This window comes from Nannospalax galili, unplaced genomic scaffold (assembly GCF_000622305.1).
Source record: "Nannospalax galili isolate Female #2095 unplaced genomic scaffold, S.galili_v1.0 scaffold948, whole genome shotgun sequence".
NCBI classification, from domain to species: domain Eukaryota; kingdom Metazoa; phylum Chordata; class Mammalia; order Rodentia; family Spalacidae; genus Nannospalax; species Nannospalax galili.
This window is the reverse complement of record NW_008358192.1, coordinates 228,250-255,374: the sequence shown is the minus strand read 5'-3', so window position 1 is coordinate 255,374 and position 27,125 is coordinate 228,250. Positions and strand designations below refer to the sequence as shown.

At 52.9% G+C, this 27,125-nt stretch overlaps 3 protein-coding genes across 8 annotated transcripts in view; all 3 read right to left on the bottom strand.

Moving 5' to 3' along the window:
• Tnxb (tenascin XB) overlaps positions 1-5,245 on the bottom strand; it is a 71,233-nt gene extending 65,988 nt beyond the window's left edge. For both annotated transcript variants that reach the window (XM_017795184.2, XM_029557871.1), the window contains exon 1: positions 5,101-5,245. The gene's annotated coding sequence lies outside the window, so the exon portion shown is untranslated. The remainder of the gene's footprint in view (positions 1-5,100) is intronic.
• A 4,617-nt stretch (positions 5,246-9,862) lies between these two features.
• Atf6b (activating transcription factor 6 beta) lies at positions 9,863-21,549 on the bottom strand. 2 transcript variants are annotated; one of them, XM_008821476.2, is made up of 18 exons: positions 21,398-21,549; positions 21,002-21,081; positions 20,785-20,860; positions 20,130-20,221; positions 18,730-18,865; positions 15,009-15,094; positions 14,776-14,911; positions 14,566-14,697; positions 14,282-14,415; positions 13,300-13,485; positions 13,121-13,212; positions 12,217-12,396; positions 11,950-12,057; positions 11,738-11,819; positions 11,526-11,596; positions 11,247-11,358; positions 11,037-11,121; positions 9,863-10,532 (listed from the first exon to the last, which is right to left on the bottom strand). In XM_008821476.2, the coding sequence occupies exons 1-18, from the start codon at positions 21,543-21,545 to the stop codon at positions 10,303-10,305; spliced, it is 2,166 nt and encodes a 721-aa protein (XP_008819698.2). In that variant the 5' UTR covers positions 21,546-21,549; the 3' UTR covers positions 9,863-10,302. The 2 variants fall into 2 exon arrangements, with proteins under 2 accessions (XP_008819698.2, XP_008819701.2); XM_008821479.3 differs by lacking the exon at positions 11,037-11,121 and having other exon boundaries at positions 10,347-10,532.
• A 406-nt stretch (positions 21,550-21,955) lies between these two features.
• Positions 21,956-23,540, bottom strand: Fkbpl (FKBP prolyl isomerase like). Of its 4 annotated transcripts, none has more exons than XM_008821473.2 (2): positions 23,322-23,540; positions 21,956-23,096 (listed from the first exon to the last, which is right to left on the bottom strand). In XM_008821473.2, the coding sequence occupies exon 2, from the start codon at positions 23,020-23,022 to the stop codon at positions 21,985-21,987; it is 1,038 nt and encodes a 345-aa protein (XP_008819695.1). In that variant the 5' UTR covers positions 23,023-23,096; positions 23,322-23,540; the 3' UTR covers positions 21,956-21,984. The 4 variants fall into 4 exon arrangements, with proteins under 4 accessions (XP_008819695.1, XP_008819696.1, XP_008819697.1 ...); XM_008821474.2 differs by having other exon boundaries at positions 21,956-23,045; XM_008821475.2 differs by having other exon boundaries at positions 23,387-23,540.
• Positions 23,541-27,125: the final 3,585 nt, after the last annotated feature.

Sequence of the window (27,125 nt, the reverse complement as noted above, 5' to 3'; positions counted from 1 at the left end):
GGTGTGTGCCACCATGCCTTTTCTATTTTTATTTTATTAAAAATGTTTTATTTATTATTTTTATTTTATGTGTATGAGTGTATTGCCTGCATGTGTGTAAATACACCCATGAGGTGCAATTCCCCTGGAGGTCAGAAGAAGGCATTGGATCCCCTGGAACTGGGGTTACTGACTGTTGTTAGCCACCATGTGGGTGCTGGGAATTGAACCCAGGTCCTCTGCAAGAACAGTTGGAGCTCTTAATCTCTGAGCCATCTCTCCAGCTCCCTCTATTTTTAAGTGTATGTGTGTTTTACATGCAATTAAGTGCACCATGTGCATGCAATGCCTGAAAAGGCCAGAAGAGGGCATTGGATCTCCTGGAACTGGAGTTAGGACAGTTGTTAGCTGCCATGTGAGTGCTGAGAACAGAACCTGGGTCCCCTGCAAGAGCAGTCAGTGCTCTTAACTGCTGAGCCATCTTTCTAGCCTCCAACTGTCCTTTTTAAAATTTTGTTTTTAGAGCTGTTGGGGGCAGGTGGTGGTGCACGCCTTTAATCCCAGCACTGGGGAGACAGAGGCAGATGGATCTCTGTGAGAGCGAGGCCAGCCTGGTCTCCATAGTGATTTCCAGGTCAGCTGGAGCTACAGGGAGACCTTGTCTCAAAAAACAAAAAAATTATTTTTAAATATTTGTGTGTGTGTGTGTGTGTGTGTGTGTGTGTGTGCGTGCGCATGCCATGGTACATGTGGAGGTCAGAGGACAATTTGTGGGAGTCAGTTCTCTTCCACCATGGGGGTCTTGGTTTGAACTCAGGCTTGACAGCAAGCACCTTTACCCACTGAGCCATCTCACCCCCCAAGCCCCTGCCACTGGCCTTCTTGGAGTGATCCACACACTGTTCCTCACTAACCCCAGGTCTTTGTATATACTGTTTTCTCTTTGTGGAACATGCTTTCTCCTGACCACCTCATCCTTCAGGTCTCTGCCCCACATCACCCAGAGAAGCCTTTTAGGCCGGTCCCCATCACATGGTATCACATGCCATATAATTCTCGCTTGTAGCATTTATGGCAATTTGTGATCCTATATAAAAACACATGGGATAGTTACATCCTTGCCTACTCTCAACCTGCTTGTTACATGACAATGTAACAGGAGAAAGACGCTGCTCAGTTTCCCTTTGTTTTCTTCTTGGTTGCCGTATTCTTGCGTCTAGCACGTCCAGTGCTCAGTAAGTAATTATTGACTATAACAGTGATCGGAAAGGACAACTTAAGCCCAAGACTAGCACTAAGGCTAGAGTCAAGGACAGGACAGGACCAAGGTCAGGGCTAGGACCAAGGACAGTGTCTGGACTGGAAATTGGTTAGAAATCGCAGCCAAGCCAGAGGAGTCAGAGACCAGGCTGGGGAGAATCCCGGCTGAAGCAGATGGTACGTGCATTTTGGAAACTGTTGGCAGAACAGTTGGTGTGGTAAAGCTGAGCATATGCTACTGACCCTGCCGTGACTCCTGTGAACACAAGCAACATGGCACAACAGGTCACAGCACCTCCAGTGAGGAGCCACCAGCCGCCTCACATCAGCAGACTGTATTCAGTCAACTGTGGCTTGTTCACAGTGGAATAAAACAAATCAGTCAGGGGCTGAAGAGATGATTCAGCTGTTAGGAGCACTGGCTGCTCTTCCAGAGGACCAGACTTCGGTTCCCAGCACCCACATTGGCTCATAACTCCAGCTGCAGGGAATCTGATGCCCTCTTCTGGCATCCATGGGCACTTCACTCATGTGCATGTACACACAGAGACACACATGGACACAGAAATTAAAAAATAAGTATTTTTCAAAATGAAGCAGTGAGGGGCTGGAGAGATGCTCAGCAGTTAAGAGCACTGGCTGCTCTTGCAGGGGACCTAGGTTCAGTTCCAGGCTTATAACCACTGTAACTCCAGTTCCTGGGGATCCAGCAGGCACACATGTGGTACACACCCATACATACAGGCAAAAATACACACATAAAAAAAATCTTTTTTCTTCTGAGACAGGGTCTCACCATATAATCTTGGCTGGCCTGGAACTCCATACGTAGACGAGGCTGGCCTTGCGCTCACAGAGATCTGCCTGCCTCTGCCTCCTGAGTACTGGGATTAAAGGTGTGTGTCACCACATCCAACACCTAAGAATAAACCTTTTTAAAAGGAAGCAATGAAGGGATGGAGAGATGGCTCAGCAGTTAAGAACACTGTTCTTGCAGAGGACCCGGGTTCGAATCCCAGCACCCACATGGGCAGCTAACAACTGTCAGCTGACAGTCTCTTTTGTCCCCCTTGGGCATTGCACAACATGGGTGCTCTTACCTACATGCAGGCAATATATGCATACACATAAAATAAAAATAATAAATAATGTCCTGGAACTCACTATGTAGGCCAGGCTGGCCTTGAACTCACAGAGATCCACCTGCCTCTGCCTCCTGAGTACTGGGATTAAAGGTGTGTGTCACCACATCCAACACCTAAGAATAAACCTTGTTAAAAGGAAGCAATGAAGGGATGGAGAGATGGCTCAGCAGTTAAGAACACTGTTCTTGCAGAGGACCCGGGTTCGAATCCCAGCACCCACATGGTGGCTACGAACCATCCTTAACTCCAGTTCCAGGGGAATCTGAAGCCCTCGTCTGACCTCTGTGGCATTTCACGACATGGGTGCACTCACATACATGCAGGCAATACACTCATACACGTAAAATAAAATTAAAAAAGCCGGGCATGTTGGCGCACGCCTTTAATCCCAGCACTCGGGAGAAAAAAAAAAAAACAATTCTGGGACAGGTATGGTGATTCACAGCTTTAAGCCCAGCACACTTTTAAGCCCAGCATTTTGGAGGCAGAGGCAGGCAGATCTCCGTAATATTGAGGCCAACCTGGTCTACATAGTGAGTTCTAGGTCAGTGGGGCTACAGGGAGACCCTGTCTCAAAAAGACCAATAAATAAATAAATAAATAAATAAGTAAAAATAAAAATAAACAATAAAGTATTTAAAAAAAAGGAACCAACCCTACATCAACCATGGGTGTGTGCACACATAAAAATGTAGCATATACAGATATATTTGTCCACAAATATGAGCACACCTGTATATCAATCCATGTTTCGACCCGAATAAAACCACTGTATTTGCAGGTATGTGTGTGTGCTTGAGTACACCACCCCTCACCCCTGCTCCCACACCCGGTCGCAGGGTAATGCCTAAGAAAGTGGATTTTGTTGGGCCAGAGGGTAGCTGTGTGGGTCTGAGAGCTGAGCTGGAGTGCAGGACACCCCAAGGAGTCTCTCCCCAAGTGGGGAGCAATGTGTAGTTCCTGCTGACTTCTCCACGAGCCTGGAGGCCTCTAAAGAGTGTCCAGTCCCTTCTGAGCAGATGGCTTTGGTCTTGTTCCCATGTAGGTGGTGTGGGGTCTCTGCAGCAGGGAGGAGTACAGAAAGCCCACCGGCTTCTCTGGAAAGCTAGTCAAGAAGCCAGGTGAGGTTCTCGCCCGCCACACCCCAGATCCGCCTTCCCTGACCATCCTCCTTCCCCTTCTGTCCAGTTCCCTCTCTTGGCACTTGGCTAACAGGGAATTTGGGTGTCTCTTGTGTCTCTGAAGTGTGTTGGGGGGCTGGCCTCACCCTCTTGGCACTTTCTCACATTTGGAAGACTGGACTGGCAGGGGTGGGGGCAAACTGTGACTCAGCACCCTTGGTATTCAGTGTGTGGCCAACTCTGACACTTTGCTCACTGGGGACTGTAGGTCCCATCGGGTGGGGAAGGGTCAGACTTCCATGAGTGGTCTTCCATACCCATGTGGCCCTCTGCTCCTCTGCAACCCCCAGCCCCAGCCAAATCTGGCAATGAACGGTGAAGGCAGGATTCTAGGTGTGAGAAAGACTGGCAGTCTCAGGTACAGGGCCAGTAGGAGGCGGAAAGCCCGCCAGTGAGGAAAAGCTGGGGATTAGATGCATCTTATTCTGGGGAGTGAGCAGATGGTTCATGGGTATAGAAAAAACAAGAGAAGGGATTTCCGGACCCACAGTGGGAAAGGTCAGGAGGAAGGCGGGTTCTGAGCCTGCAGGAGCCAGGGCCAGAAAGTTTGATGAAGTGAGGTGTTAGGTCTTCAGGGGTGGTAGTGGCGAGGGAGAGCGGAAGGGGCTGAGATCCGGGAAGCTGAGGCGGGGCCGCAGCTGCTTCCCAGTAGTTCCCTTCATTCCACTTCCAGTGGCTTCTGAGCCATCGAATTCTTTCCAGGCGAGATAAGGGGAGCCGCCCGCCCCACCGGGGGGGGGGGCTGTCACGTGTATTGGGGGTGGACGGGAAGGTTCAGAGGAACAGAAGCAGGGGAGACTGAGAGGGGGACCAACGGAAGACAGAGCCCGGTGCCCTCGGGGACATCTCGCAGCCTCGGCAGCCCGGCTGAACTGTGAGTCATGGGTGCAGAGTTCTCGCCAAGAACAGGTTTAGGGATCGTCTCTGCAGGCTCCGTGCCTTTCCCAGATCCACACTGTCCCATTGGAGCACGGTCGAAAAACTCCCCAGACCCTGCCTTCAGCCCTGTACCACAGGTGTAGTTACCTGAGGAGCTCCCAGCTGGACCCCGGAAGCAGCTCCCTCTGGCCCTTCCTGGAAAGTCTCAGCAACTCCAGCCCCAGCACTCAAAATCTACCACCTTTCCTCCGAGGTCCAGTTGACAGATAGCCCCTAGCCTAGCCTTGTGCTCCCCACAGCCACAGCACCTGTGGATCACCACCTGCACCCTGGTGCCAACACTTGATTCCCAGAATCCCAGTTTGTTCCTGACCCCCCTTCAGGTGCCAGCATCCCATCCAAACCTTGGTGTGCGCCACTGCACAGGCACGCACATGAACACACATTTGCACATACACACGCAAGCATGCACACTGTCCTATCCTCCAGGGCACACCTCCACGAGAAGTCCTGTCCCAGTGCCCGATCCTATTTTCTGTCCTCAGAGGCAGTCCCTAGAACATTCCTGCCACATGTTCAGTTGTGATACGGGGAAGACAACTCCCTCACCTCTCCCACCTTCTCCTCCCCTGGGTCTCTCAGAGCTCCGTACTCACCTGCAGATGGAGTGGCTGCTACCCTCTGCACCTGCCTCGTCCCCCAATGAAAGATGTCTCAGGGCAGGGCAGGGCAGGCTCCCCTCGGCAGCCCTGGACTCCTGGCAGGGCCCCTGACTTGTCCCTTGCAGCGGAGGCTCACTGAGCCTCTACCAAGACTGAATCTCAAGGCAGGGACAGAGGAGGGAGCCTGCAGCAAGCAGGGGGAGGAGACAGGGAGGGCCAGCATGAGGTCAGGGAGGGGAGCAGAGATAGAGCAGGTCCTCCCATCCCTCCAGACCCTCCCACCCACCCCTCCCTGGCCAGGAGGCATCCCCCATACCCTCACCTCACTCCCCATACCCTTCCCCACTCTATCCTAGCCTCTTCCCACTCTAGTTGTTCCCAACTTGACATGCTCCATTCCTCTCTTTCCTCCAGGATTTCCTTCCCCACCTGTGACCCCCTTCTGCCCATTTCCTCTCTGCTGGTACCTTCCTTAACGCCAGCTCCTTCTCTCTCTCATCCCCAGCCTCCCCATCATCCCTTCCCCGCTGTTGCTCCAACTTGGACCTCACCCCACGTGCTGCTCAGCACCCCTTCCTTCCTCCATCCCTAAATTCTCCTTCTGTGCTGTGCTGGAGCAGAGATGGGGACAGGAGGCAACCCCTCCTCAGGCCTAAACCTTTCCAACCTAAGATCATTCCTGGGGCTCCCTCCTGCAATCCTCCCTCTCTGCCGGCTCAGTCCTGCCTTTCACTGTCCATTCTGCCCAGCTCCTCTCCGGTTCTCACTGCCCCCTTTTCGTTCTCACGCCTCAGCAAATTCCTCGAGAAATAGCGAGTGAGACTTGGGCACCGGCTGGGCAAAGGCTTGGCCGAACACCAGGGCATATGACTTGAGAAAGAAGTAGGAGTTGAGGGGAGCTAGGGAAGGAAAGCCTCCTGAAGATCAGGAGGCTGGTGTAGGGATAACCAAACAGCTAGAGGCAGGAAACAACATGGTGGTGTTGAGCCAAGTGTCCCCCAAGGAGGCACTGATAGAACTTTTGCCACAGAGGGCAACCCCCACTCAGGCTCTGCACCGAGGACCATTACTCTACCCCACTGCAAGCCTTATTATTGAGGGGCATGCACCTTAGCCAGGCCAAGTGGTGGCTGGAGGGATTTGAAGGGTCCCATATGTATCTGACACCACATTGTGGCACAGGTATCTCCAGTCACAGGTGTGCCTGTGAAAAGACAGGCTGGCACAGCATGTGACTTCAGTCACCGCTGCCATCCATGTGGCAAGAAGCAGCAGCACACACGAGCTCTCGCATGGGTGTACCCGTGTGTCCGTGTGTCTGGGTGGGTGTCTGGTTTTTTCCTGGCTTTGATGGGGAAGATGAAGTCAGCATCTGGGATAGAGCTGGGCCTAGCCTCCTTCCTCTGCCTTGGCCTGAATCCCCCAGGAGTAGGTAAGTGTCCTCAGACCTCCCAGGGAGGGGAACAGTAGATGAAGAGAAGAGAGGGGGTCTTCAACTGTGCCACAGTGAGTGTGGATGTCGACCCCTCAGATTTCAGGAATCTGTTCCATGGTCATCCACTTCCCCCTAGATCCAGTGTCTTTTATTATTTAGGAGGTAGGCTCACCATAAATCTATGTGGCCTCTTTAAGTGGCCAGGAGCCTCAGATCGAAGCTCGAACTAGGGCAGTCTGGAGACTAGATGCTGGAGTCGAGGACAGGAACGTGAGGACCCACTCTACACGCTTACACTGAGGAAAGGACTACAATCTGACATAGGTCCTGGTTGTGAGTGTCCGGGAGCTGCCCCACTCCTGGGCTCCAGGCTTTTGAAAGAGCTCATCTCATACATTTCCATCTCCTCTGAAAAGCACCAAGCCCTGAATAGCACAGGTGTCAGGAATGCTCAGCTCTGCACCATGAGAGGACTGGGGAAGGAAGACAGAGCTGGGGTGTGAGGGCAGGCAGCACAGGGGTCCCAGCAGGACTGGCCTGTGTCCTGGGTGGTGGCTAACAAGGTCATGGTGTCGTCTAGAACCATGTGCTCTTGCTGTCCCCCAGGATCCTCAGTCCAGGGGTCTTCCCTTCTGGGGATAGTCTATCCTTGAATGATCCTTCAAGGTCCTGTCCTGACCTGAAGAGGTTAGGGGATAAAAGACAGAAAAGAGGAAAGGAAGCAGAGGGCACGGCCTGAAGGGCACAGTGGAGAATGCAGGGGAGGCCAGAGGCTGTGACCCAGGAAAGCAGTTCCAGAGAGGGAAAGCTGGAAACACTTGGCCCGGGCTTCCGTTCACAGCAGCTCCCCACACAGAGTGGGTAGTCTGCTCATCCTCTGAGGTGAATGGAGAATCATGGACACTGTGTGGCTTGTTAGTGGAGGGCAGGGTGGACCTCACCAGGGTTTCCTGATTCCAAAGCCTATGTTCTCTCCCCTGCCGACAGTGCTGGGAAAGGAAAGGCCTGGAGACAGTGACAAACATGGCTTGAAGGCCTTGAGAAGGAAGGCTTCGTGAAGACTTTGAGGGTAAAGAACTTGGACTCTGAGCTTTCTTTCTTCCTTTGCCCAGTTATTGTGATTTGATGAGACTGGCCTACGATGGGGGTGGTCATCCATTGTGGAGAACGGAGGGGCACAGGGCGAGGGTGGGGAACGTGGAAAGAAAGGAGCTTGAGAAGGGTGGGGAGGCCCAAGAGGCCAGGGATGAGCAGGGGCCAGAGCACCACAGAAGGATCTGGACCCTTCAAACACCCTTCGCCTAGAGACATGGGTGTGGGGAGAAGGAGGAGGGAGGACATTTCTATCTCGTGACAAAAGAAAGTCACACAATTGTTTTGTTCTCTGCTCTGGAGCGGGTGGGCGCCTGTATTTACCAGAGGGACTGAGGTCGCTGTGGCAACCACACATCTGGGCCCCGGAATCCAGATGTGCTGTATCCAGAAGCCATAGCAGAATGATGAGGCAAACATTAGGCTCCCCAGTCTTGGCCCCCACGGCCGGAGAAGAAGACTGAGCCTGGAGCGAAAAGCAGAGAGGGGAGGGAGGCAAAGGCTGGAGGGGGGGAGAGGAAATAAGGGACAGGACAAGGAATCTGGACAAAGTAGTGAATGGGAAACGGGGGAGGAGGCCCTACAAGGCCAGCAGCAAGACATGGGAGAGGACAGTGAGGCAGAGGAGGGGGAGGATGCAAAGGGAGTGAGAAAAAAATGATGGGAAGAGTCAAAAGGGTGAGAATGAACGGGTGGATAGAGGGGGAAGCTGGGCAAAGGAGGGTCAGGGATAGTGGGGCCAGCAGTGAAGGACAGAGAGGCTCCAGGGGAAGAGGTAGTCCAGAACACAGAACAGAGAGCATACGCCTCGAGGAGGAAGGGGCCCATGAGGGGAAGGAGTGACAGTGGCCTGGCATGCTGCGGTGCCCTTGGACAACATGGTGGGCAGAGGAATGGGTGCCCATGCTGGCCTAGGGGGCAGCAGTCAAGCCTGCCCTCACCTAAGGCCTACATGCTGTCTCCTGGGCTCTCCTAGCCACGCCCCCAAATCAGGAATGGCCTGAGTGCCCATGCGCAGAAGAGGTCTAGGGAGGCCCATTCTGGAGCCCCCAGTGTGGGATGCCAGCACTTAAGCACTTTCCCAAGTGGGTTGTGGCAACAATGATGGGCCGAGATAGGATAAGAGGACACAAGGGGTCAAGGGCTAAGGCCACATGCCTAGTAGACCAGGCACAAGCCCTGCCTTTCCCAGATCTACGCTGAGAAGTAGGGAGGAGGGTGGCATCTTGCAGACGAGGATGAGGCCCAGGGTTTTTAAGGACATCATTCAATGCAAGGCCCATTGCGGAGTCCAGGACCAGGCCATCTGCTTCCAAGATTCAGGTTCTCATGGCACTTTCTGCTGGGATAAGATGCTCAAGGGATCCTGGGAAAGGAAGTGGCTGAGGACCAGGGTTGCCCTCTGGAGAGAGGAGAGGCTGAGTTCCTGGGAGCCCTGGTTCCAGGTTGCCATAGTTCCCCAGCTTGTTTTCACCCCAAACACAGTAGGGGTGGTGGAGGGATGGGGAGAGCCTGGCTGGACACGTGAGGTGCTTACCCCCTCCCTCGGGCTGGGCTTATAGCCAGGCAGCCCCTGTCCAGTCATCTGGGCGTGGAGCCCAGGTCCAGCTCACACCCTCTGGCTAACCCAGGCCACTCCTGCAGGGTCAGGCCTGAGGTGCTGCTGGATAGAGCAGCTGCAAGGGATCCTGCAGACATGGGGGGGAGTTCGGCCTCCCATCTGGACCTGGGCCCTTTCCTCCCCATTAGAGTACACAGCAACTGCTGCTCCTGCATGTCTTCATCACCTGGACCCTCCGGTCTTGGTCTTCTTTGATTCAGGATCAAGAGGATGTCCCATGCGCCCCCCCCCACCAGCCCCCCTCCACAACAGCCCCACCTTCTTGGGCTCTGAGCCCTCTGGCCCTTGCTCCTGTTGTTTGTGTGAACAGCTCATCCTGGAAAGGGGGGTGGGGGAACTCTGCTGCAGAGCAAGGACTCACTGCTGCGCACCCTGAAGGGCGTTCCCCCTTCCTGTTTACTCAGACACATTCCAGTGATCTGCATTATCTGGTGTCACGCCACAGATATCCTTGCTAGACACAGACACCCTGGAGTTGCAAGGGTGCGGCATGGGGATGGCAAGAGGTCTGGAGTCCACCCCATGACACCCCAGGGACATCCTCAGTGTTTGGTCCTTTGATGCTGGCCCTGTAGAAGTCACACAGCAGGGAGGCAGCCACCATTCCCTGAACACCCTCCAGGTTGTTTTTTATTAATAATAAAAAAAGATATGCACACACATAAACTGACTCCACCTCCTCCGCTCTAACATGTAGGAGCATCCCTTGACCCACCTGGGGATTCAATTCCCACCTCGACTGAACAGAACGGCTAAAGAATAAAGAGGGTGTGGGAGGCTATGCATCCACAAACTGGACCTCACGAAGTACCCTCAGAGGAAGAGGAGGCTGAGGGTATACAGGAATGAGGGGAGCCCTATATTCTGAAGAGTTTAGAAGAGGTGAACCACCCCACCCCACTCCCACATAAATGTTTTATCCCTACACGCAGCTTTTCCTTTACCAAGGGCCCCAAGCCCAGGTTATCAGGGAGGTCTGAAACCATCCCACCCGGTGACTTGGTACCCCACCACCACTCCAGGCCTAAGCCAACGTGAGCTGCAGAGGTCAGGGATGGCTGAGGTAGAGGGGCTGGTGGGAGGCCTGATGGGCCTGACTGGCTGCGGAAACTGGCAAGGGGCCACCTGTGGTATTGCCCGGGGTTGGGGATGGCTGCTTTCGGAGCGAGGGGGGCACGGTGGAGGTCTTGATGTGAATCACCCTGGTGTCCATGACCTCACACTCGATCTGCATCATCTCCTCATAGTCCCCTGAGGCCCCCCGGCCTGACACAGTCTCTGTGAGAGGAGAGGGAAGCAGATGGCAGGGAGGAACATGAGGGAAGTTGCAGTGACGGGAGGCAGAGGCCCAAAGGGGGGTTCAGGGGGTGGCAGGGATGTCCAGGGCAGGAGAAAGGAGAGGAAACAAAGGACAAGGGAGAGTGAAGGGTCACAAGGCAGAGACCAAGAGGAACCGGAAGTGAGGCCTAATGGCTCCACCCACCCACGCTACCACAACCTATCAAAGCAGTTTCACCTGAGTTTTGATGTTTTTCTGAGACAGGGTCTCATTGCGTGGCTCAGACTCCCTCTGCCCGCTGGCCTCCAATTCCCGAGCCCTCATCTGTACTCCTTTGCCCGGCACTCAGCACTCCGAGCTTGGCCCGGCCTCTGAGCCTCACCCTCCGGACAGCCCCCTCCTCCCACCTGCTCCTTTAGCGCCCCCTGCTGGATCTCACTGCAGGAATTTCCCCTTCCTGAGTTTCAGATTTCAGAAACCACCCAATAGCCAGCGAAAATTACCATTGGGGGCCATGGCTGGCATCACCAGGGACATCTTAGGCCGGGATGTCTTGTTGTGGCTGATGGCTGGGAGCAGCAGGTGGTCCTGGAGCAGAGGCCGTGCTGGGTGGTGAGTTAGCACCCACCGGCTCCCCAGCTCGGCCCCAGCCCTCCACTGATGAACAACCTGCCCCAGGGTGACAGACCGGAGGGCAAGAGGGAGAAACTCACCCTTCGGAAGGAGACAACATAAAACGTGTCTTCCCGACGATCAATTGCATCCAGGAACTCTGGCTGTGACCGGTCTGGGTGGCGATAGAGCTGCAGTTGGCCCACAGAATCTCTAGGCAGGTGGGAAGGGATTTGGGATAAGCCCAGTGTCCGGTGCCCAAGGAGAAGCAGAGACATCGATGGGGGGGAGCAAAGTCCTGTAGGTGATGATGGTGACAGCTCCTGGGGGTAAAGCTCTCTGGGGTGATCTCACTCAATAAGTAGTCCCCCAAAACTCACCGTTCAGGAGGTCCTGGGGGCTGAGTGGGGACCGGCCTCACCGGCGGTGACTTCTTCCGTAGCTGTGGCTTCTGGAAGGAAATGTATCTAAGGCTTCGGAGACGGTAGAGAGACAAGGGAAAGAGGGGCGGTCCCTGGAAGCGTGTCCCCAGACAGTCCCTGAAACCTATGCAGGGTGTCCCCACCTTCCTGACCACCCTGCTGGCTCTCACCTGTCTCTCCTGGGCCCGCTGAGGCGTCTTCCGTCGGCCTCTCTGGTGGCGCTGGACCCAGCCACTCAGCTCGTCAGCAAGCCTGGGGAGACACAGGAGGGTGACTGCCTCTACGCCAGGCCAAGACGCAGAAGGCAGGGGACATGTGCTTCAGCACACAAGGACGGCTGGGCTGCTGGAGAGAGCCTGGAAGGCCAGGAGAGGGCACACACCTCAGGGACTCAGTTTTGTTGAAGTGCCGGCAGTCGGAGGAGAGGAAGAGCTGGTCTAGGTCTCTCAGGAGTAGCTCCTTGGCCCCGCCGGGGAAGGTCGTCAGGTTCCTAAGTGAAGCAGGAAGGAGGCAGTGACCAGAGACTGCCCAGCCCTGGGCATCAACAAGGAAGGCACCTTGAGCAAGAGTGGCTTCGGCTCTGCTCAGTGCAAAGGCAGCTTTTAGGAAGACATGCTCCTCGTCCTTAAAGGAGAAGGGCCCTTCTCACCTGAAACTAGGCCAGCCTGCAGGGCTGGGCTGTGGCTCCTCAGGGCTCTGGGCAGCTCCCTGGAGGGGCTCAACTCCGCCAACCGGCTCTTGCTCTGAGAACTCCAGCAGGTGTCTCTGGAGTTGAGGCTCCTCTCTGTTCATCCGAGGAGAGATGGGAGTTGGAGGTGGTTCACTGATGCTGTGGACAGGGAGCAGAAAGGCCAGGCATTCCAGCTTTACCAAGGGTGGTTCCGAGTCAGGGCTCTACAATCTGGACTCCTGCTCAACAAGACCGAGTCTCCCCCAGTGAGGAGGGAAAGGGAAGGATGCACACCTCACAGGCCCAGGAAATGAGGCAAGCACTTACTCTAGTGCCTGGCACTCAGTGAGCCCTTCAGAGTCACCTCTGTGGATGGGTGTGTATGGGGTGCTGTGTGTGTATCCATGTGTGTGTGCACATGGAAGCCAGAGGTCAACCTGGCCGTCATTCCTCAGGCGCAGTTCACCTTTTCTGAGACATGGTCTCTCACTGGCCTGGAGCTCGCTGATTGGGCTGGGCTGGCTGGAGCCAGCTGCCTCCTCCCTGCTGGGTGACAGGTGCAGGCTGCCACATCTAGCTTTTTCTGCGCAGGTTCTGGGGATCAACTCGGCTCCTCACACTTGTACAGCAAGCACTTTACTGACTGGGCTGTATCCCCAGCCCCTAGTCACTTTTTATTAGCATTATCATCATCACCCACGCCATCATGTCCCAGCTATGAAAGAGCCAGCAGGGCCACCAGTGGCTGCTGTATGCTGTCAACACCGAGGACACCAGCAGTGCTCATGTAAGTGGAGCAAACGGCCCGGGCCGAGCAAGCCATCAGGCAGCTATGAGACTGAGCTCCACCCAGAAGGCTCTGGGGCAGCGCTGAGCGTCTCACCTGACAGGTCCAAAGTTGAAGGCGATGAAGAGAAGGAAGACCACGATGCACAGCGCCTTCCTGTTCCCGGACCCCAACTTGAGTTCGCTGTTCTAGGTGGGGAGGAAGAGACAGGACAGGCAGGATGTACCCATAAGCAGCCCGTGGTGCTGCCGGGCTCCAAGGACAGCCAGGCTTACCTCGGCCAACAGGGCCTCCAGCCGCCGCCGGAGGGCAATGTTTTCCCTCCGCAGCTGCTGGTTGTCGGCCAGCACCACCTGCAACCTGGCCTCCAGCCCCTGCAGATACTCCTTCTTCTTCCGCCGGGACTGGCAGGCTGACTCTCTGTTCTTGATCATTCGCTGTTGACGCTTCAGCAGCTTTGCCTACACCAGCAGGTCGCAGGATCAGGAGGGACCCCGACTGCCCCACGGACCCATTTCCCAGTGCTCCTGCCTTCCTGACCTCCACTACAGAGCCAGAGAGGGACTTTCTCCTACTGAAATGTTCCTGGGAAAGGCCCTCCTGCTCCTCAGCTGTGGGACAAGGTAAGATGGCAGGAGGGTGTCATCTTGGTGGAACTGTCCTTGGTACGCCTGTCTTCTCTCTGGTCCTCTTTCAGAGCCCACAGTTTAACCTTGCTGTTAAGAACAGTTTACTGGGGCTGGAGAGAGATGGCTCAGCAGTTAAGAACACTGGCTGCTCTTGTAGAGGACTCAGATTTGATTCCCAGCACCCACATGGTGGTAACAACTGTCAGTAACTCCAGTTCCAGGGGATCCAGTGTCCTTTTCTGTCCCCTGTGGGCACTGCATGACATCGATGCACTTACACACATGCAGGCATAACACCCGTACATATGTAATAGTAATGAAAGAACGGTTTACGCAGCTTTCCACTAGGAGACAACTTCGGTCCCATACTCCTGCAACCCCACCCAAGTGGGGCTGTCTGCCTTGGACTTCCCGAGTCCACCCTACTTCTCTGAGCAGTAGAAGCACACCTACCTAAAAATCTAAAACCACGTACAGAAGAGGTCCGCCCACCCCAGGGCTGTCCTACTGGTCTCAGTCCTCACTTTGTGCTCCTGGATCTTAACTCTCCCCTCATCCCCCGGCTATCTCCAAGATAGGCTTCCTTCTTCCCCTCCCATCGTGAGCGTCTCTCCTCCCCAGCACGTACATCCACTTCAGGTGGGCCTGAGTTCCCAGGCATAGGAGCCGGCACGATGCTCTTCCTCTCGGGTCGGGGAACAGCTGGAGTGGGCCCTTCAGGTTGGACTCGGATAGCACCTTGGATGAGGACTACTGGGGACACTGGGCAGGCAGGCAGAAGAAAGTCAGAGGGCAGTGTTAGGTGGGCTCCCAGGGTCCACACTCACACCCAAGCACTCAAGGACCAGGGACCACAGTAGCAGAGCACCCTGATAGGTCCATCCAGCCCACGTCCCTCTCCCTCTTCCACACCTGCAGGCTGCTGGACAAGGGGCAAAAGGACAGTGGTGCTGGGAGGCCCGGCTCTGGGTGGCATCTGGACAGCGGTTAGCACCACGGGTTTGGGCTGCAGTGTGGGCTTCCGTGTGGCTGGAGGAGCTTTGCCTGAGGTGAGGGGAAGGAATGAAGCTCAGGCCTATACGTCCTTTCCCGGGGATTCCAGGGGTCATGAGGCCCCATTACCTGAGGAACTATCAGGGGATGGACCCATGCTGATCTGGACAGCTCCAAGTGAGGGGGCTGGAACATCCCACAGGAGGCATCCTGGAGGGGACGGGGATTCTGTCTTCACCTCCAGGACCTCCTCTCCTACAAAAGCCTATGTAGGGCAGGCCAGAGATGTTAGTGGGGAGGAGTGGAAGGAGAGAAGCTTTCACACCCCTGGAGGGGCTCCAGGGGAGAGGGCATGTAGTCACCTGGCTTGGGGAGTCGGCTGGGAGCAAGGAGGCCTCGGAGTTGACAGAAGACGATGGTGAGGCAGGTTCTACCTTGGTCTGGATATCTGTAGGGTGGCGGGTAGAAAGAAAAGCTGGCTGTCAGGTGGAGAGGAAGGGGGAGTGGGTTCAGAGGGAGACAACTGTTGTTTCTCTTTCCAGTTAGAGACACAATTACTGTGGTCCTAGGCCAGCAACCTGGGGAGCTATGGAGCTATGGGCTCTCCTGCCTTCCCTGGATCTTCCTTTCCATTTCAGTGGCTCCTGACTTCTCTCACCACCACTGCTCGTTTTCCTCGAGGCTGTCGCACTCTTCGGTGGTTTGGCTTCCTATTTTCAGTTCTGCACAGACTCTCCAAGAGCCTGGCGGGGGAGCCTGGGCATTCACCAGGCCTCTCCTGCTCATTTCAACCCCTTCCTGGCCAATGTGCTACCCAGCCCGCCGACTGCCACGCCTAAGTCTGCAGACCGGCTTGCCGGCTTGCCCAAATCCTCTCTCCCAAACTGTCTGCTCCATTCTCACGTCCCCCATGCACTTAAACTTAACTGGCCATGAAGCAGGCTTGCTGCCTTCCCCTCAAACATGTCAGCCTCCCAGGGTCAAATCATGAAGCCTGAGTTACCTCAGAATATCGAAGGCTTCTGCTAAACCTCTACAACTCGCTGATCACCCATAGAACAAACGCTAGGTCCCATACGGATCAAACAAAACTCATCCAAGGGTCAGATTTCAGCCCAAAGGCCACAAGTCCACCACTACCTCTGGCTCACACCATTTTGGTACTTAATTATACTGTTGCTAGTGCTGCTGTTTTAAATCAGTTTATTTATATTTGAACAGGTTAACAGTCCTGATACAGATGCTAAAGGAAGTGCTGTCATACAATACAGATCTCAAAGGAGCAAACGGGAAATCGGTGAGAAGCACGGCCATCCTCGGCCCTCTACTTAACTACAGCAAATTATAACCCTCATAAAACTCTCCAAAAGTGGCCAGGCATGGTGGCACACGACTTTAGTCCCAGCACTTGGGAAGCAGAGGCAGGCAGATCTCTGTGAGTTCGAGGCCATCCTGGTCTACATAGTGAGTTCTAGGTCAGCTGGGGCTACAGGGAGACTCTGTCTCAAAAAGACCAAAACAAAACAACACAACTTTCCAAAAGCAAGAACTGCCCATCTCTCAGAATGATGGATAAAGTACAGGCCTCCACAAAACACCTATATAGATGGAACCTGGCTTTTATAACACTACGCAAAGTAGTCAATAACCTTTGCTGCTAGAGGTGTTGTAATTCGTGGGGTGAGTCCTCTTTGTAACATCTGACAACCTGCTAGAAATGTCCCCCCTGCACCCCAGCCAGGCTCCATCCTTCCCTACTGTGAAGGTTAAGCCTCATCCTCACCTTGATTGGATTCAGAACAGCAGAAACACACATGTGACTATGCCTAGAAGGGTGGTTTCCTTAAAGATTTAACTGAGGGAGGGAAGGGCACCACCCCGTGGACTGGGGTCCTCAATGAAGATAGGAGAAAGTGAGCCAGGAACCAGCATCCATGTCCCGACCCCTTCCTGACAAGATGGTGGGGCCAGTCACCTCAGGCTCCTACCATCACTGCCTTCCTCCCATGAGGGATACACCCCCACGTACCACCATCACTGCCTTCCTCCCCATGAGGGATACACCCCCACGTACCACCATCACTGCCTTCCTCCCCATGAGGGATACACCCCCACGTACCACCATCACTGCCTTCCTCCCCATGAGGGATACACCCCCACGTACCACCATCACTGCCTTCCTCCCCATGAGGGATACACCCCCACGTACCACCATCACTGCCTTCCTCCCCATGAGGGATACACCCCCACGTACCACCATCACTGCCTTCCTCCCCATGAGGGATACACCCCCACGTACCACCATCACTGCCTTCCTCCCCATGAGGGATACACCCCCACGTACCACCATCACTGCCTTCCTCCCCATGAGGGATACACCCCCACGTACCACCATCACTGCCTTCCTCCCCATGAGGGATACACCCCCACGTACCACCATCACTGCCTTCCTCCCCATGAGGGATACACCCCCACGTACCACCATCACTGCCTTCCTCCCCATGAGGGATACACCCCCACGTACCACCATCACTGCCTTCCTCCCCATGAGGGATACACCCCCACGTACCACCATCACTGCCTTCCTCCCCATGAGGGATACACCCCCACATACCACCATCACTGCCTTCCTCCCCATGAGGGATACACCCCCACGTACCACCATCACTGCCTTCCTCCCCATGAGGGATACACCCCCACGTACCACCATCACTGCCTCAATAAGTGTCTGCTGAATAAATACGTAAACAAACTGAATAACATAAAAACAGCACAGATGATGTAGAATCAAGGAGTTATATATACAGTATTCAAAACCTTTAAGTATTATTAAAATTTTTTTTAGAAATATTCATTTTTTTTTTCAGTCTTTTTGGGCAGGGTCTCCCTGTAGCCTCAGCTGTCCTGGAACTCACTATGTAGACCAGGCTGGCCTTGAACTCACAGAGATCCGCCTGCCTCTGCCTCCAGTGTGGTGGGATTAAAGGCATGCACCACCATACCTGGCCTTTTATTTATTTTTATTTTATGTCTGCATGTAGGCAAGTGCACCTGTGTCATGCAATGCCCACAGAGGTCAGAAGAGGGTGTCAGGTCTCCTAGAACTGGAGTTACAGACAGTTGTTAGCTGCCATGTGGGTGCTGGGAACTGAACCTGGGTCCTCTGAAGGAGCAGCCAGTGCTCTTACCACTGAGCCATCTCTCTAGTTTTTTATAACAAACTTCTGGAGAAAGCTGGAGGCAGTGGTATGTACCTATGGTCATAGTGCTTCGGAGACTGAGGCAGGAGGATCTTAAGCCCAGGAATTGGAGGCTAGCCTGGGCAACACAGTGAAACCCAGATTACAAAATAAAAGAGCCTGATGTGGTGACACATGGCTTTAACCCCAGAACCTGGGAGGGAGAGAGAGGGGGAATCTCTGAGTTCAAGGCCAGCCTGGTCCACAAAGCAAGTTCTGGACCAGCCATGTTACATAGTGAGACACTGTCTCAAAAAAAAAAAGAGAAAAAGAGAAAAAGATGTGTGTATGTTAATAAATATGGCCCAAACTTTCCACAAGTTGGGTTTTTTAAATTTTTAAAAATTTGTTATTTTTATTTTATGTGTATGAGTGTATTGCCTGCTTGTACGCAAGTGCACCCATGTCGTGCAATGCTCTAGATCAGAACAGGACATAGGATCCCCCTGGAACTGGACTTACAGACGGTTGTTAGCATGTGGGTGCTGGAAACTGAACCCGGGTCCTCCACAAAGCTGGGTCCTCTGCAGGAGCAGCCAGTGCTCTAACCACTAAGCTATCTCTCCAGCCCCCACAAGTTCTGTGTGTGTGTGTGTGTTTTTTTTTTTAAATGCAAATCAATGGTAGGCCCAAGGACACAGCTGGGCAATATAAAAGAGTCGGTGTCATCTCCCCCCTCACTGCTGCCCTTGGTTTAGTTTCTAATCCTCCTTCTTCCCAGCTAGTACTAGTGACCTGCACCTCACTTTCCCACCTGTTCCTCTCTCTGTCCACACGGATGCACACACTTGACCTTGGCAAAGCTGAGGGGCAGTTCTTAAGGACAGGGGCAAGCTGTGGTTACCTGACGCATCATCAGAGGCAGAGCCCACGGTGATCTGCACTGTTTCAAATGGGGATACTGGATCATCTCCCAGCAGGCAGAGTGGGGGTGCTAAGGACTCGGTCTTCACATGCAGAACCTCCCCTACTATACAGGCCTGTATGAGCGTTGGGGGGTGGGGGGGCAGGAAGGCAGAAAAAAGACAAGAGAGATGCTCAGAAGAGGAGGACGAACAAAAGCCCAAGAGCTTACAAACCACTCATGATCTGCGCTGTGGTCTCAAGGCCATCTCTAGCCCTTTGTTCTTTTCTCTAGTTTATTCCTAGGAGAGCTGACCAAGTCTCATGATGGCAAATATCACATTACAGTGGACCACCTGGCTAGGAACAATTTCAGAATTCTCAGCACTTAACAGCTCTTTATGTATTAAAATGGCTCCATGTAGGAAACCAGGATGCCAGGCCCTAGGGTGAGGTGAGCCTAAAACTTATAGGTCCAGGCTGCATTCTCTGCTAATAGGGAGGGGCACTGAAAACAGTGGCTCTGATAATCCCTGTCTTGCAGAAAAGAGTCTTGGTCAACAACCCTTAGCTCATCTCCTTGTCCTGAACAAATAACTCAGCTATCCCTGGCTAAGAGATTAGGCCAGGTTAAAGGTTTACTCCTGAGCTAAAAGCTTATAAGTTTACCATGTTTTAGCTCTAAGAAAGAAAACATTGTGGCCAATAAATTACTGGATGGGCATTGATAGCCTTGAGTAAAAGTTTAAGAATCCTTCTGGCGCCAACTAACAGACTAAATGTCCTGTTTCTTTGTACCCTAAATCTTTGTATGTGACTGTCATATCCCACGTGACTGCTAGTTCCTTGGGATGTATAAAAACCATCTGAATTTTTTATAAAATAAATTGTCCTGTTGGGAAGACACAGGTCCCAGAGTTTATGACTCTGTCGCAGATCAGACCCTCTGCCCCGAAGCCAGCAGATCCCCCGCTAAGCAAAGCAAACCTGAGTCCCGACAGCTCCATCATGGGGCTGGAGAGCTGGTGGCTAAGCAGGAAAGAGCACTGGCTGCTCTTGCAAAGGACCCAGGTTTGGTTCTTAGCACCCATATGGTGGCTAAAAAACCGTCTGTAACTCCAGTTCCAGGGGATCCGATGCCTTCTTCTGACCTTGGAGGGCACTGCATGACACGGGTGTACTTACATGCAGGCAACACACTCATACATACAAAATAAAAATAACAATTTTTTTTTTTTTTAAAGACTCCATCTTCACTTCTAGACTACCAGAGTGGAAGTCTGGAGAATGAAGGTATTATGACAAACCCTTGCTTCATGACTCACAGTGCAAAAATAACTTCCTCAGTTAGTTATGAGTGAACAGAGCCCCCCTAAGGCACTGGAGGGAGGCCAGTCTCACCTGGCTGGAAGGCTCGGTAGAAAGCTGTGATGATTCTGAGCTGAGGGAGGAGGAAGAGCAGGGAGAGGACGGCTCAGACTTCACCTGAAGATCTAGAGGGAAGGGAGTCAGGAAATAACCAGGAGGACTGAAGATATAGCTCCTCATTAAAGCGCTTGTCTTACATGCATGAGGCCCCAGGTTCAACGCTTCAGTAAAAATAATAACCAAGCATCAAGGCCTGAGAAGGGTCTAAAAACTGTGGGGAGGGGCTGGAGAGCCAGCTCAGCCTTTAATAGCACTGGCTGCTCTTACAGAGGACCCAGGTTCGATTCCCAGCACTGATGGCGGCTAACAACCGTCCAGAACTCCAGTTCCAGGGGATCTGACGCCCCCCTGTGACCTCCAAGGGCATTGCATGACATGGGTGCACTTAGATGTATGCAGGCAGTACATTCATACACATAAGATGAAAATAATAAATAAAATGTTTTTAAAAGTGTGGTGTTGAGATGGGGGTGGGGTGTGAGGATAGACAACACACATTAGGGATCAAAGAAGAGCACACAGGAACTTCTGGAGAGCGTGTGAGGGTAACGGGGATTGCAGTTTCTGGGTCACAATGAGGAAGATAATGGCTCCGGGAAAGACGGGGGAAAGATAAAGGCTAACTTACCTGGGAAGATAGGCAGGGAGTCCCATGGGGGCTCAGGGGGGCTGACGTCCATCCCCAAATCCAGTGCGCTGTCAAACTAAATAATGCAGGCTATCAGCGGGCAGGAACGTGAGCACATAGGGGTGACTCTCAGATGAACTCAGGCTTGGAGATAGAAGAGCAGGTTTGGGGACCATTCCCACCCACCAAGGATGAGAGAAACGCTGGGTAGCAATACCGGGACATCCTGCTCCACGCTGCGGAACAGCTGCGTCTGCTCCTCGGACACTTCATCCAGGCCGGCATACAAGGTGCTGTCTGCAAGGAGCCGGGCTTTTATCAAAGACCATGCCAGCCCCGCCCCATTCCTCATTGGCTCGGCAGGGCAGACCCACCGCCCGCCCACTCCCGCAGGCAAGATATCCCAGCCCTTCGCCCGACCCAAGGGCAGCTCGCAGGGGCAGCTCGGTGCTCCCGCCGGGGACCCAGCTCCCCCCCACCCCCGCCATCCCGCATCCCCTGGGAGCACCACTCCCGCGTCCGCCCTCCTCTTCCTCTTTCTGCCTGCTTCCCTTCGTGCTTCCGGCCCCGGCCGGCCACAGCCCCTCCCGCCCCGCGGCCTCACTCCGCACACCCCAGTCCTCCGGGCTCAGTAGGTTGTCGGTGAAGAAGCGCGTCGGGTCGGCGATCTCGCTAAGGAGCATCAGCTCCGCCATCTTCCCCCCACCCCCCACCCCGAGCCGGCTCCCGAGCCTGCCTCTCCGGGGCTTCGGCCAATGCATGGGCTCGCTGAACAAAGTGGGGCGTCCCGGAAGTCGTACTGACCAGTCAAAGACCCGGGTGCTGAGCACATGGGGCGAGAAGCGCGCTGACTGTACAGCCCGGACCAATGGAAACGCGGCAAAGGGACTCTTCCCCCCACCGCTCCCCGCCAGCAGCTTCAGGCAGCGAGATTGCGCACGCGCCGAAGAGGCCGCGGCGCCAAGGCTGCTGGGAAGTGTAGTCCCAGGGTTTAAAGTTCCTTAAACTATGACAGCTTCTCCATATTTTAGGAGATTGTAAGTCTAGTCCCACAAAGGGGCTCACAGATGCCATTGCTACCCGGCCCTCCTATATGTGGGAATAGGATATGGGCTGAAACCCTCCTTCTGCCCCCCTCCCAAATCCCACGCCACAGATCACAATTCACAGGTTCCTGTCTCTTAAGGTTTAACTTTTTAATCAGCCAAACATCTTGCGCAGACCCTGAGCCAGCCCTGCATCTTGTTTCTTGCCCTGAATGACCACCTTCCCCAGCTCCTCCTGGGCTGCACGGTTTTTGGGATCCACTGCTAGCACCTTCTTGAGGTCAGCAGTTGCTTTTTCCAGGTTCCCAAGAGCAGCCTGAGCAACACCCCTTCGGTATAAGGCCTTTAAATGGCCAGGTTCCCGCTCCAGCACCCGGTCACAGCTCTGGGCTGCCAGCTGGGGCTGCCCTAGCAACAACTGGCAGGCGGCGAGATTGGCGTGAAGAATAGTTCGTTCTGGAGGGCCAGGTGGGGGTAACGTCAACAGGAGCCGGAGAGCCCGTCCGTAGCATCGGGCAGCCCCTTGGGGGTTCCCAGCTCTAAACAGCTCTGTGCCCCTTGCATGTTCTTCCCTGGCCAGGGCCTCTTTCTCACTAACCTCCAGCTCCCAGGAGTCCCGGCCTTGAGTGAAGGATTCCAGTCTGAGCCTGCCAAGGGGTGCAGTGCACCCAGGGAGCTGAATTTCTGCTTCCTCACCTTGACACATGGACTCCAAGCACTTTTCTGTGAGTTCCCCCCAAGTTTTTTCCCTCCATGACCCTATACCTATAGTTAGTTCTGCCCAGCCCTCTGGCAGCCCCGACCCAAAAGGAAACCCTAGAACCAACACTCGGCATTGAGAGCCCAGCTTGGGTTTGTCCAAGCCGTGGCCATGGACTATTATCTTCTTGACAAAGCTCCCATCCGGACAGTACCAGAGTCGAGAAGCTTCGAGAGGTTCTGCCATCTCATTGGTTGGGTCGTGGGGTTTATCAGAGCCTCCTTCGAGTCCAGCCATCAGTTTTTCAAGCCCCTGAGGATCCTCTGCAATTTGATTGGCTGGATCTGGCCTCACTCCCAGATCCAGGGCTTCAGTGGGAGGGCCTCCCGGGTGAGTGGTGGCATCTGGGTTCGGAGGAGGAGGGTTCTCTGCCCATTGTTGTGATGGAGAAACGTCCTTCCCTCTCACTGGACTGGCTGGTGACGTCTCCATTAGGCTGCTCGATCCCCTTCAGCCTAGGTGAAGGGTTCTGAATGTTAAGTGATGGACCAAGTTCAGATCAGCACCTGAAAAGAAAACTCAAACAATGCTAACTACAGGAATTCCTAGTTAAGACTCCCATCCTTTCCCATTCCCCGCTAAGACCCGGGCTCATAATCCTGAAAGTCTCCCTTTTCCCTTTCCAAATCCAGGTTCCAACCGGTCCCTAGTCTAGAACTAGAAATTCTATAACTAAAACTGTAAATTGGGAATCGTCCCAACTATGGACACTCGATCCAGTAAGAAAGTACCTGAGTGACCAAACAGCCTGGCATGGAGGTCTAAGCCACATATTCGGAGCTAAGGGCCCACTGACCACCATGTGCAGTCCTGGTCCCAGGCAGGGCAGGATGGCCTGGGGAGTCTGACAACCCGCCCTGGAGCCCGCGCGACTGCGAAGCTGGTCCGAAACATGACAGCCAATCCGGAGGACGCAGAGGTTGCTCAGCCCTTCTAGTGAACGAAGTCGTTTCTTCCGCAACCGAGAAGCTCCTCACCTTAGCAACCGAACTAGACCTAAGCAATCGAACTAGGCCAAATCGAACCGAAGCAGATAGGCTCTGGTCGACAGGTTTGCAATGTGAAGACCAAGTGAATGGTAAACCTGTATTAATGAAGGAGTAGAGGTAGAGCGCTTGCCCAGCACGGGGAAAGGCCCGAGTTCGAACCTCAGTATTGAAAATAGATAAATAAATAAGTGGAGAATTTGGCCATCCCAGGCCCTCCTATGCTATTATTCCTAAACTCGTATATCCTGGTTGGATATCCCTGTCCATTCTTTCTCATTGCTTGTTTAATTCAGGGTGCTCCAAAATACCCCATATCCCTGGATTTTTTTCTCACCACCTAGCCCTATTCCCTTGGGGGACCACCAGAGGCTTCTCAACTTTCACCCCATATCTGTTATGGCCTTTCAATTACCCCCCTTGATCTAGGAATCTTAGTGTTTCTCTGACTTTATGTACATGCCTATCCCCTGGGGAAGGCATTACATTGCAGACCCGGATTTAGAAAGTCTGACGTGGAGTCTGTGATTCCTAGATGGTGCTCACAACATCAGCCTACACACCTCGAACCTTGTGATCCCTCCGTGACCTCGTTGCAGTCTTTGCCCCATGCTCTGAGATAGCTTAGTTTGTCCTACATTCTGCATAGGTAACTGGTACAGCCTGCTCCACTGAGTGGAGCCGTGGAATGCTGGCCCCCTCCTCCCTACGGAAGGTGTAGACAGATGCCTTTTGTGACTCAGGCTTGCTTGGCCTGCAATTCTTCAAGGAAAAATATCTTTGGTCAGTACCTCACTTTGGCTCTTCCTCCTGCTCCTCTGAGTCCCATGTATTCCCTCCTGGCCTGGATCTCACTATATAGCTGAAGATGACCTTGAACTCCTGATCCTCCTGAGTGCTAGGATTACAGGCATGTAGCATTATCTGTTTTTATGGGGTGTTGGATACCAAACCCTGGGCTTCATTCATGGTAGGTAGGCAAGCACTCTACCAAATGAGCTACATCCCCAGCCCTGACTCCTTTTCCAGTCTGCTGTGTGATAACCCCCTCATTACAATATCCACCACAACTGTGCCAAGACAGCTGGGGCTGTGCTTGTGCGTGTATCCGCGCAGTTTCATTATTAATTAGTTACAATTGAGAGTCCAAATAGTTTTCTCTATTTGTGTTGCGTTTCACATCATTGATCTAGATTTTTTTTTTTTTCATCTCTAAAGTTTTATTTCTGGTTCGGAGCCAGAGTGTCCTTAGTTCCCTTCCTCCCAGTCCCTGCCATGGCCAACTGCTGTGGTTCCTGGAATTTCTTAACTCATCTCTCCTCCTTTTTCCTCTTCAGAGATTTCAAGGAGAATAGGAAGTATAGAATAATTCACTCCTTAATCCTTGGACAAAGATTGTTAATGTGTATACACAATACACACAGTATCAACTGAGATGGTGGTTCCATGACTTTTCAAAGATCAATTACAGGGCACATGCCTATAATCCAAGCATTTGGAAAGTTGGAGGCAGGAGGATCCAGAGTTCAAAGTTATCTTCAGCTATAAAGTAAGTTCAAGGCTAACCTGGGTTACATGAGACCTTGTCTCAAAAAGGCAATAAAGAGGGTCTGGAGAGATGGCTCAGCGGTTAAGAGCACTGGCTGCTTTTGCAGAGGACCCGGGTTCTGTTCCCACGACCCACATGGCGGATCACAACCATCTTTTAACTCCAGTTCCAGAGGATCTGACAACCTCTTCTGGCTTCCTGGGACACTTTATGCATGTGGTACACTTACATATATGCAAGCAAAACACTCATACATGTAAAATAAAAATAAATATTTTGTTTTAGTTTGGATTTTTTTTTTAAATGTGTATGCGTGTATTGCCCGCATGTAGGTAAGTGCACCCGTGTCGTGCAATGTCCGCAGAGGACAGAAGAGGCTGTTGGATCCCCTGGAAGTGGAGTTACGGACAGTTGTTAGCTGCCATATGGGTGCTGGGATTCGAACTCGGGTCTTCTGCAAGAGCAGTCCATGTTCTTAACTGCTGATCCATCTCTCCAGCCCCTAGTTTGGATTTTTGAAACAAGGTCTCCCTGTAGCCCCAGCTGACCTGGAACTATGTAGACCAGGTTGGCCTCGAACTGAGAGATCCACCTGCCTCTGCTTCCCAAGTGCGCCACCACACCTGGCTAAAATAAATATCTTTAAAAATGAAAAAAGCTGGGCGTGGTCGTGCATACCTGTAATCCCAGATGTACATAAACTTTGGTTACTTCTGAGGTTTTAGTTTAAAAAAATTTTTTTTAAATGAAAAAAGATGCCGGGCGTGGTATTGCACACCTTTAGTCTCAGCACTCGGGAGGCAGAGGCAGGCGGATCTCTGTGAGTTCAAGGCCAGCCTGGTCTACAAAGTAAGTTCCAGGCCACCTGGGGCTACAGGGAGACCCTGTCTCAAAAAGACCAAAAAAGAAAAAAGAAAAAAAAATATAGGGCTGGGGCAGATGACTGTAATCTTGTAAGATAATTCAGGAGTCTGAGGCAGGAGAATCATGAGGCCAGCGTGGGCTATACATGAATGTTTCAAAATGAACAAAAAGTTGATTTCAAAAATTGAACAAAGATTGATACCTGGGAAAGAGAGCCTTGGGTTCTACTGCCCCTGTGACCAGATAATGAACCTTATTCCAGAACAATTCTTTGCTACAAATCGTTACATTTTACAACTGACTATAGCTACAATTCCAGATGATCTGATGCCCTCTTCTGGCCTCCTCAGGAACTGCAGGCAGCTGGGCACATTGTCCTGGAGCTGAGGGATGAATGAATGCTTGTGCTCGGATCACAGATCCTTTTTACACAACACAGGCCTTCAGTCGAGGGAATGCTGCCACCTGTGGTGGGCAGGTCTTCCCACCCCAATTAACCTCAAGATAATCTCCCACAGGCATACCCAAAGAACCATTTCCCCAGTGATTCTAAATCTTAACAAATTGACAAGATTAGTCAACACAGCCTGTAATCCTACCTGGAATCCTAGTACTTGGGAGGCTGAAGCTGGGCATGTGTGGAGGTCAGAGGACAACTTTCAGAAGTCAGCTCTCTCCTTCCACCATGCCAGTTTCAGGAATCAAACTCAGGTCATCAGGCTTGGCAGCAAGCACCCTTACCCACTGAGCCATTTTGCAGTCCCACACTTGCTCTTTATTTTACTTTGGTCTTTTTGAGACAGGGTCTCCCTGTAGCCCCAGGTGACCTGGAACTCACTATGTAGACCGGGCTGGCCTTGAACTCACAGACATCCACCTGCCTCTGCTTCCCAAGTGCCAAGATTAAATCATGTGCCATTATGCCCAGCTTATTATTTTTTTTTAAGATTTATTATTTATGCTAGGCATGGTGGTGCATGCTTTTAATCTCAGCATTCAAGAGGCAGAGGCAGGCAGATCTCTGTGAGATCCAGGCCAGTCTGGTCTACATAGTGAGTTCCTGGACAACTGTGGCTACAGGGAGACTTTGTCTCAAAAATACCAGAAATAAAAATTATTTATTTATTTTGTATGAG